This window comes from Aplysia californica, unplaced genomic scaffold (genome assembly GCF_000002075.1).
Source record: "Aplysia californica isolate F4 #8 unplaced genomic scaffold, AplCal3.0 scaffold00580, whole genome shotgun sequence".
NCBI classification, from domain to species: Eukaryota; Metazoa; Mollusca; class Gastropoda; order Aplysiida; family Aplysiidae; genus Aplysia; species Aplysia californica.
This window is the reverse complement of record NW_004797850.1, coordinates 431,469-442,759: the sequence shown is the minus strand read 5'-3', so window position 1 is coordinate 442,759 and position 11,291 is coordinate 431,469. Positions and strand designations below refer to the sequence as shown.

Sequence of the window (11,291 nt, the reverse complement as noted above, 5' to 3'; positions counted from 1 at the left end):
GGGGGTATCGATGGGAATTACAGCCGGTCAGTTCTACAAACCACCAGCTGCCCCTGGTTCTAGCCCTTCGATCTGTCGATATGGCAAAGAATTTACAGGTTTTAATCAGCTGTGCATTGTCGCTGTATAGAGTATTTCCGATTTCTGGGGAGGAAGGTAGGTAGGTGCTACGCAGATCGCATAGTGCAGGGCAGTTAAAGAGGTGGTGTGGTACTGTTTCATCCTGGCAGTCACACAACGGGCAGTCGGGTGGGGTATCCTTGCGGATCCTATTCAGGTAGGAATTCAGTGGGATGTGTTGTGTTCGCAGGGCGTGTAAAGTTATTGCCATCATCCTAAAGCGTGTTCATCTGTCGTGCTTTTTATTTTTTTTTTAAATATCCATTTGTCTTGAATGCAACTCGAGATATTTGCGAATGAAGGAGGTGGGGGTCAACCGGTTTCAGAAGAAAATTTAGAGAGAAAACGGCCGCCAAAGATGAGTTATTTTTTCTAGTTTGAGAGTTTTGTGGAAACTGAAAATTTACATTTTTTGTGCCTTTAGTCAAGCTTTTTCAATTTAAAAAAAATCCACACTGAAATGTGTTTTTAATGGTCATGAAAGGTGTTTAGCCAAAAAGTGAAAATTTGATAAAAACCCACAAACCTGCGAAAAAATGCCAGTCTACACACTTTGATTATGTTGACGAGTGCCTGCCTGATTTCACCAGCCACACTGCCTCACAATATGTGTCACGACGCGGTGGAATCAGGCGCTCGTCAATTTTTGGGCATGTGGAGTTTTTGTGATATTCTGAAAGTTTGTCTTTTTCTCTTTCTCTCGATGAAAAAAACATTTATCTTGTACTAAGTTTGTACAGAAGTCAAGATATTTGCAACTGAGGGAGGCGGGGTCGCCAGGTTTCGGAGGTAAAATTAGAGAAAAAATGGCAGCCAAAGTTTAGTTACTTGGAAATTTAAGTTTTACATGTTTGAAACTTTAATCCTTTATCGGTCAAATTCACACAAAAATGTGTTTTTAAATGAACAGAAAAGAAGTTGAGCCAAGAAAAACAAAATTCGATGAAAATTGCCAATCGGCGGAAATATGACGTTTTCTTTGATTTCATTATTTTGACGAGCGCCTGATTTCATCACAATGCCTCACAATAATATTTATTGTTGCAGGGATGGAAGCTGCTTGATCGACCAGCTCGCATGTGGGGGCAAAGGTTTTGGATGTATCGAGTCCAAATGGGTCTGCGACGGTGAGAAAGATTGTGATAACGGTTGGGACGAGAACAACTGCACTGCTGGCTGTACCGGCCCCAACAAGTTCAGCTGTGACGACGGTGTCTGTATTCCTGTCGACTACGTGTGTGACCTGTTGAATGACTGCGCAGATTTCTCCGACGAGGTGACTGTGTCACTGTGTCACTGTGTCACTGTGTGGCTTCTCCATCAGTCCTCTGTGGTTTCTTCGCTTTTTTTCTTTCCAATGCTTTATCTATCTATCTATCTATCTATCTATCTATCTATCTATCTATCTATCTATCTATCGGTCTATCTATCTATCTATCTATCTATCTATCTATCTATCTATCTATTTATCTGTCTATCTTTGTGAGTCTGATAGACTGTTGTCCATCGTTGACCCTGCACTTCCCAGCAAGGATTTTGCTACACTCCGATACTTACACTACCACAGTTATTTATGTACATGACCATTAAACTTTCTATGAGGAATAACTCTTCAATTATTTAATCCATTTGTTTTGCGATTATAACTGTCGATAATGTACAATCAATAGACAGCTTGAAAGAACAATTGAGGCGACAGAGATGTGGTGCATAAGACGCATGCTGCGTATCCCATGTACAGACGTAAAAACAAATGAAGAAGTCTTAGTTGAAGCAAATTGCAGACGACAGCTTACGACGAATATACGAAAGCAACAGGCAAATTTCATTGAACACACAATGCGGAAAGAAGCATTAGAGAATATTGTAACAACACGCAAGTTTGATGGAAAGAGAGGCAGAGGCAGTCAGAGAGAAAAGATACTGGACAAGTTAACAACATGGCTGAGAACAGCAAGAACGACAGACACCATTGCTGCAACGCAGGACAGAGGGAAGTGGAGGTTCATGATCGCCCACGCCAGTCGGCAAAGCACCGGATGATAATGATACCATTTCCTAAATCTGCTCTATTATTTATATACATTGGAATTCCTGACGTTGCTAAAATGTTCCAAAGTCCTTTAATTTAGTTATAATTCGCTTTTCATATTACGTCCCAACAGAAAAATTAAACACTGTCCCAAAAGTATTTAATTTTGTTATAATTCACTTTTCATATTATTTCGCAAACAGAAAAAAATAATGTCCCAAAGATATTTTAACTGTATAATTAATTATTCGCTTTTCCTTTTATGTTCCAACTTTAAAAAATTTTCCAAAGATATTTCAGTCTAGTTATAATTCGCTTTTCATATTATGTCCCAACTGAAAAAAAATGTCCAAAAGATATTTCAATTTTGTTATAATAATTCGCTTTTCATTTGACGTCACAAATTTAAAAAATGTCTCAAAAAATTATTTTTTTTAAAATAATAATTCGCTATTCGAATTATATCCCTGCTGAAAATACTGTCCCAAAAGTATTTAGTTTTGTTATAATTCACTTTTCATATTACATCCCAATAAAAAAAAAATGCCCCAAAGGTAATTTGTGAGGCAGCGTGGTGGAATCAGGCTCTCGTCAAAATAATCAAAGTGAAGAAACTTGCATTTTTCCACAGGTTTGTGAATTTTTTTCAAATTTTTGTTTTTTTGCTCAACACCTTTCATGCTCATTAAAGAACTCATTTCTGTATGGATTTTTCTGAAAAACGTTGATTAAAGGCACAAAAAATGTAAATTTTCAGTTACTACAGACTCTTAAGCTTAGGAAATAACTAATCTTTGGCGGCCGTTTTCTCACTAATCTTACCTCTGAAAACAGGTGACCCCAACCCCCTTCATTGGCCAATATCTCGACTTGTATTCAAGATAAATTGATATTTTTTTCACCCAAATAAAGACAAATGAACAAGCTTTAAGATGATACCAATAACTCTACATGCCCAAAAATTGACGAGAGCCTGATTCCCTCACGCTACCTCACATTTAACCTTATAATAATTCGCTATTCGTATTTTATCCCAACAGAAAAACTGTACTGATCTGAGCATCGGTAAAGATGGCCATTTCTTGTGCAGAGACCACAGTGAGAACATCCCCGCGGAATGGAGGTGTGACCACTTGGAGAATTGCCCGGACGGGTCGGATGAGATTGGCTGTAGTAATGGTAACGGTACATGTCCCACGACAGACGACTTCCTGTGCGCCAATTCAGTGTGTGTCTCCTCCCTCTTCTACTGTGACGGGATCGACGACTGCGAAGATGAGAGCGACGAGCGAGACTGCACCTGCACCAAAGGAGAGTTCCCCTGCAGGTCAGGCGGTTGTATCCCCGGAAAATATCGCTGTGACGGCTCCTTTGACTGCAGAGATAACTCTGACGAGCAAAACTGCCCGGATATCCACCCGGGGGCGTGCGGTGATAAGTTGACACTGGCCGACTGTGCTCACATGAACGAAACCATGTACCCCATCTGTCTGGAGGAGGCCGATGGCTACAAGTATTGTAGAGAGTTTTGTGGTCTCTGCGACCAGAGCTAGTGGTGAGGGGATGGAGAGAGAGAGAGAGAGAGAGAGAGAGAGAGAGAGAGAGAGAGAGAGAGAGGGAGAGAGAGACAGAGAGAGAGAGAGAGAGAGAAAGAGAGAGAGTGAGAGAGACAGAGAGAGACAGAGAGAGAGAGAGAGAGAGAGAGAGAAAGAGAGAGAGAGACAGAGACAGAGAGAGACAGAGAGAGAGAGAGAGTGAGAGAACATGGCTGTACTCTATATTGCGGTCAAGGCTGGTGATGACTTAAAGTTTAAATTATATTTTGGCTTTACTTTTTGTGTCTCTAAAGAAAAATGCAAAAGGCTGAAAGGAAAATAAAAGCAACTCTGTTAATGATCCTAAGTTCTAGATTCTGTTTTGTTTTGCGAAACAAAAACATCGGTTATGGTCTTAACTTAACCACACTTTATATTGGTACGACGTTTTTGCACTCAAGTCATGTATGTCAAAACATACAGAGTTCTTGTGTCCATTATATGTGAGGCATTGTGATGAAATCAGGCGCTCGTCAAAATAATGAAATCAAAGAAAACGTCATATTTCCGCCGATTGGCAATTTTCATCGAATTTTGTTTTTCTTGGCTCAACTTCTTTTTTATGTTATATCGTTTTAAACATAGACAAAAATGCGAACTTCCTAACCGACACCGGCAAAGTCGCTTCAGGGCTCATTAACCCCGTGACCCCGAGCCGGGGAGCTCCGCGTGTGTTGAGTCACGCTAACTAAAAGGTAACAGAATCGGACGAAAAGTGACGCCGTGGTCACATCGCGGTGGAATCATGCGCTCGTCGCATTTTGGACATGTGAAGTTATAGGTATCATTTTAAAGCTTGGTCATCAATTGTCTTGCTTTTGGTGGAAAAAAATACTCACGTATCATGAATAGAAGTTGGGATATTTGCGATTGAAGGAGGTAGGGGTCGTCTGGTTTCAGAGGAATAATTAGCGAAAAAATGCCCGCCAAAGTTTGGTGACTTCCAAAGCTCGACAGTCCTTAGAAACTGCTCTCTCTCTCTCTCTCTCTCTCTCTCTCTCTCTCTCTCTCTCTCTCTCTCTCTCTCTCTCTCTCTCTTTCTCTCTCTCTCTCTCTCTCTCTCTTTCTCTCTCTCTCTCTCTCTCTCTCTCTCTCTCTCTCTTTATATATATATATATTTTTTAATGGATCTTAAAAGTGTTGAGAAAAAAAACAATAACATACATTTGAATTTGATGAAAATTACCAAATAGACAAAAAAATTGCAGTTTTCTTCGATTTGATTATTTTGACGAACGCCTGATTTCACCACGACACCTCACATTTTTAAAGCCTGTCCGTGGGAGGGTGTTCTCAGTTGATCCCAACAGAAGGGACAAGGATTTCTTCGCCAGGAGACCGACCTGCTCGTTTCCTCGGATCTCTACATAGCTGGAGTTGTGAAACAAACACGTAGAGCTTTCCTGGTTTAGCACAAGAGTGTATCCTCAACTTTTTTTTTTTTTTTTGGGGGGGGGGGAGGTCAACACATTCTATGTCCATTTAAAACACATTGCCTCGCGAATTTTATTGAAATAGGTTGATTAAATGCACAAAATATGTACATTTTAGTTTTCAAGGACTCTTAAGTTATTGAAATTACCTAACTTTGGCGGCCATTTTCCAGCTAATTGTGCCCTGGAACCATGCGACCACCCCACCCCCGTTCCCGTCCTACCTCCTTCAATCGCAAATATCACGACTACTATTCAAGATAGGTAAATATTAATTTCATCAAAATCAAGGCAAATAAACAAGCTTTCAGATGATTCCAATAACTCCGAATGCCTAAAAATTGACGAGTGCCTGAATCCACCGAATCGTGACACATATTATAACCATTCTAGCTGTTACGAGTGCGAAACTGGTGAGTGAAATAAAAAATAGATAGCAAATCCCCGCTCATCAGCAAGCTCTATGCGCTTCACAATCTATACTATTACCCCAGCAGACCTGAGAGCATTCTGATACAAACTCAACTTCCTGGGAAGTATACAGAGCAAGCAGCCATTTATAGGCGCTAAAATACTGACAAGATCTTTCGCTGTCTATGGCCGGGTACCCATTTCCACCTGGGTGAAGTGAGGAAAATTCAAGTAAAGTGTCTTTCCCAAGGACGCAACGTTCGGGCCCGCGGTTCGAACCCCCGACCCCGCAACCTCACGATTACGAGTCCAGTGGCCTAACCACTAGGCCACCAAAAAGTAGACAAGACAAGGAATCGAAAAGAGCTGGAGAAACGATTCATTATAATAGATCTACATGGATTTTTTTCACGGAGTCCAATAGCATGCCATTAGCGGTGGCCTGAGCAGGAAAAATGGAGCCCTCTGAAAGGAGCGTCCTCTGCTGAGTGTTGTTTGTGGATAGGGTGGCGTCTACGGTCGAGTCTATTTATAGCTCGCTGTCAAGATTTTCTTTAGGAAGGTCTACGTTCTCTAACCTAACGTTAGAGCACGTATACAAGCTGTCTACGTTCTCTAATGTTCAGTACTTCCAATTTTCCGCCATGTTTTAGTTTCCTCCAGACCTTATCTGCCGATCCGATGCCCGTCGCCTCATTGATACCCCCCCCCCCCACCCCCCGACTTTCTCACTTTCTTCGTTGTAAAAAAAACAACTACATTTTGGTCGATGTTGCGCTGCCTTTCCTGAAACAGAGCTGTAAGTATTAAGCTTAATCTACCTTTCCCTGTTGGAAGTTCTGATGGCCGAGTGGACAGCGCGTCTGCGTTTGAAGTCATACAATCATTTACGAGGGTGGGATCGAATCTCGTTCGCGGAAGTTGTTGGCTTTTTTTCTACTCCTCCTCCTGACTGGGCAACAATTTTTTCCTATAATTATAATTTGTTGCTTTGTAGTTTTTTTTATGTAGTGATAAAGCATGCACATTCTGGTTTTGTCCCCAAGAGGAGATTTACCTGCAAAGTATACTTTTCCTTTTACCAATTTAGTTCAATAGTGGCTTTCCTTGGTCTGTGAGTCTAATAATAATTTATGTTATTATTTTAGGCTCAGAGAGGCCAAATTTTAGTTCTTCAATTGCAAATTTTCTTCAGCTTACGGGGGCCTCTTGTTCCTCCTGCCAATTATTATTCGCCCTGGGTAGGGGTCCGGGGGCTAATTGTTGGTCAGTCGGGAGGAGGGGAGAGAAGAAAAACCCCTTAAATGACCGGGATTTGATGCCACGCTTGGAAGCACTGAACATTAGAGAACGTAAACATTACCTTTCTCTATGTCTGTGTATTATTTAAAGCTAGCTGTGAAGATTTTCTCGGCATTGGTGTATTGTTGGAAGGTTATCTCTGCATTGGTGTATTGTTTGAAGATTTTCTCCGTGTCAGTGTATTGTTTGAAGATTTTCTCTGTGTCAGTGCATTGTTTGAAGATTTTTGTCTGTAATTTTCTCTGTGTCAGTGTATGGTTTGGAGATTTTCAATGTGATTTTCTCTGAGTTGGAGTATTGTTTGAAGATTTTCTCAGTGCTAGTGTTTTGTTTGAAGATTTTCTCTGTGTCAGTGTATTTCTCAAAGATTTTCTCTGCGTTGGTGCATTGTTTGATACGTTTGTTGCTGGCACTTCGGAACGTTTTCGTGTCTGTGCATGATATATTGAGTGTGGACCGGTTGTTGTTTTTTTTCCCTTGGTGAAGTGCCACTGAAGAAGGTCGTGAAAAACAAACTAATTTGTATTTTTTCCCCCTGAAAATTGTGTTTTTCAAGGTCCTCAAGCACTGAGAGTCGGACATTTTTTTTTCGTTTTTTGTTTGTTCTTTTTTTTTTTTTTCAAGAAACCACAACGATCGCCTTTTAGTTCTTTTTTTTTTAAAGTTTGCGTAGACAACTCTTTTAGGCGATTGGTGGCTTTTATAATGGAGTCTGCGTGCCAAACTTGCTCGATCAAGTTAAAAAATTATTGAAGAGCACATGGAGAAAACGACGGTAGTCACAAACTGGAAATTGTGAGGGTGCCAATTTAAAAAGCTTGTGAACTCATAACCTCATATCTGTTTGACTGGTGGTTTATTGTTAAGTGTTGTTGAATGGGAAATCTAACAAGAATAATCAACCAACAGAAAGATAGAGTTACGAGTCAACAAGCGTTCAAAATTGGTATTCTCGCGATTTTCAGTTTGTGACTACCGTCATTTTCCCCCTGTAGTCTTCCAGTTATCATCCATGGCCACATCCAGGTACCTGCACATGTCCCATTAATAATTCAACTTCCAAAATCTGTTATCGGTTTAAGACACACTCGGTACAGCTGACGTGAAAATCCTTTTGTTTGTGCGCTATAAATAAGTATACTGGGATACACAATAACCAATGTGGGTCCAAAAACAGAAAAATAACATCCCTGCTGTATGATTTCATTGACAATTTTCTGAACTCTTGAGATGAAATTGGTTGGACAGACCAAAATACCCGCAACGTTTAGGCGGAAATTGAGAAAACAAAAGGTGTCACGACACAGTGGAATCAGGCGCTCGTCAATTTTGTTGGCATAAGGAGTTATTGGTATCATCTGAAAGCTTATTCATTTTGTTGGCCATGCTTTCTATGAAAAAACATCCATCGATCATGAATAGAAGTTGAAATATTAGTGTTTGAAAGAGGTGCGAGTAGCATGGTTTCAGAGGTAAAATTATCGAGAAAATGGCCACCAACGTTTTGTAACTTTAGCTTGGGGGCCTTGAAAACTGAAAATCTATATATATAAGTTGTGCCATTCACCAACGTTTTTCAGCAAAATTACACAAAAATCAAAAATGTTTTTATACGGATATAAAAAGTGCTGAGCCAAAAAAGACAAAAATCTGATAAAAAAATTGCCAAACTGGTGGGAAAATGTCTGTTTCTTCGATTTCATTATTTTGAGTTTAGTTTTAGTAAATGTTTTACGGCGCTCGCAACTGCATAAGGTCATATGAGCGCCAGAAGATTAGAGGAGTTACAAGATAGTAACAAACACAAAAAGAAGGAGGAGAGATCAGGACGATAGGAAAGAAGGAGCAAGCCACACCAGAGCACCCGCCAACCACCCACTCATTATTTTGACGAGCGCCTGATTTCACCACGGTGCCCCGATTGAATTAACACAGCTAGGACATTTTCCCACAGTGTTGTTTTCCTCTCAGACCGGGTGGGCCCTGACAGGCAGGGTCGGTACACCACCTCCTAGATGGTCTAATTGTTGTTTACTGGGGCGCAAAAACAACGGGATCTATTTATTTTTTTAAAATAATAATCGCGTACCCTACAAATTGTAATAAGCTGCTTTCAACCATCCGCACTTCACTTTCACATTCACACTAGCGGCACTCCAAGACGACCCAATGACCCCAGCCCCAGGTCCTTTTTTTTTCTTTTTTTTTCTGGTAAGTGTTTTACGGAGCTCGTAACTGCATAAGGTCATATGAGCGCGCGGGACACACTAGACATTTTCAGTTGGTAAAAAATTTTGAATTTTTACCCGGGTGGCGGCCGAAGCCTACTCTCATCGATTTTAGACCTCAAAGGGATCTTTAACGTGCGCAACTTGCACACGGGACCTCCATGATTTTTCGCCCTTGTCCAAGAAGGCAAGGGGTACATCTTTCCTACCAGAAGATCAGGGGTGTGGCTGAAAGACAGCAGTAAGGAGCCAAGGAGAAGCAGTAGAAAGGCTGCAGAAAGATGCAGAAGCCCAGGTTCGTATAAAGGACCACCATATCTATCAGTGTCAGTAAACAGGAGACTGACAAGAGTGTTTTGTGCCGCCGTCATAGCCTGTGAACCAAGGTCCACACTATATTATTCAGTCCCCGTCGTTTTATGCAAGAAAAATTCTGAAATTATGCAAACTGAACCAAAAAATGTGAAATTATGCGATTCTGTTAATTTTAACAAAGAATGATAAAGGAAAATAACCAGAAATTATGCAAAAAATTATCAGATTTGGCTAAATTATGCGGGGTGCATAAAACCACGGGGACAGATTATTTGTCACAACGCGGTGGAATCAAGTGCTCGTCACTTTTTTTTAATGATATGACTTTAACGCCCCCTATCAACACTAGTAGGTTATTTAAGGGGCGGCACCTCCTCGTTTAACGTCCGTCTCCGATAGGACCGAGCCAAGTGGGAAGTTCGTGTAAAGTGCCTATCCCAAGGACACAACGTCGAACCGAGCTGAGGCATGATAACGATTCCGGTAGCCTAACCACTAGGCTACCGATGCCACCTTTCTTTCTTTTTTTGACATGTGGAGTTATTTGTATCATTTTAAAGCTTGGTCATTACGTGTCTTGCTTTTGGAGACATTTTAAAAAAAAATACTCCTACATCATGAATACAAGTTGGGATATTTGCGATTGAAGGAGAGGGGAAGGTAGAGGGGGGGGGGGGGGGTGTCGCCTGGTTTCAGAGGTAAAATTAGCGAGAAAATGGCGGCCAAAGTTTGGCGACTTCCACAGCTTGAGAGTCGTAAGAAACTGCAAATTTACATTTCTGAGTTTTGAAGGAACATTTTTCAATAACATCCACACAGAAATGTATTTTGAATTGGAGTTTAAAGGTGTTGAGTAAAAAAAACCCCCACAAAATTCCATAAAAACTATCAAACGAACAGAAAAAAGAGAGTTTCTTCAATTTCCCTTTTTTGACGAGCGCCTGATTTCACCACGATTTCTCACACAATATGTGAGGCAGCGTGGTGGAATCAGGCTCTCGTCTTTTTTTGGGGCATGTAGAGTTATTACTTTCATCTTAAAGCATATTCACTTGTCTTTATTTGGATGAAAATAATATCCATTTATCTTGAATACAAGTTGAGATATTTGCAAAAGAAGGAGGTGGGGGTCACCTGTTTTTTAGATATAAAATTAGTGAAAAAAAGGCCGCCAAAGATTAGTTTTTTCCTTAGCTTAAGAGTCTGTGGTAACTGAAGATTTACATTTTTTAATGCCTTTAATCAACGCTTTTAAGAAAAATCCACACATAAATGAGTACTTTAATGGGCATGAAAGGTGTTGAGCCAAAATACAAAAATTTGATAAAAATTCACAAACCCGTGGAAAAATGCAAGTTTCTTCACTTTGATTATTTTGACGAGAGCCTGATTCTACCATGCTGCCTCACATATAATAATGCCTTCAACATAAGCCTCGGACTTGCTTCGGATCGGGCCCTGGTCTCTAAAAACAAAGTTAGGACCCACATAAAGGGCAATAACTAGGTCATCTCTGCTCTAATTTCAACAAAAGTTGAGTTCGCAAATTTGAAGAAGAAAAAGAAAATCAGTCAATGTGTTTGAGAAATTTCAAGATGTAAAACGTTCAACCAAAATTGGCTACAACTCAACAACTCACTTCTTCATTAAAAGTAAAAGCGTTCAGCGACTGGTGAATGACCGACCCGTTCCGGTTTCAGGACAAGAGGCAGTAAAACCACCACAGTCAGTCAGTTTTAGTTTTAGTAAGAGTTTTATGGCACTTGCAACACAAAAAGGTCATATAAGTGCCGAAGATTAAAGGTGTTACAAGAGAGTAACGAAAGCAAAAAAAAAGATAGATTTTTAAGGACGA

At 40.4% G+C, this 11,291-nt stretch overlaps 1 protein-coding gene across 1 annotated transcript in view; it reads left to right on the top strand.

Annotated features, from left to right (window-relative positions):
- The window catches only part of LOC118478465 (low-density lipoprotein receptor-related protein 8-like), a 69,686-nt gene extending 65,981 nt beyond the window's left edge, over window positions 1-3,705 (top strand). Inside the window, exons 2-3 of the mRNA XM_035972110.1 lie at window positions 1,168-1,396; window positions 3,193-3,705. Of these exons, the coding sequence (XP_035828003.1) occupies window positions 1,168-1,396; window positions 3,193-3,705 (742 nt within the window). The remainder of the gene's footprint in view (window positions 1-1,167; window positions 1,397-3,192) is intronic.
- The last annotated feature ends 7,586 nt before the right edge of the window (window positions 3,706-11,291 follow it).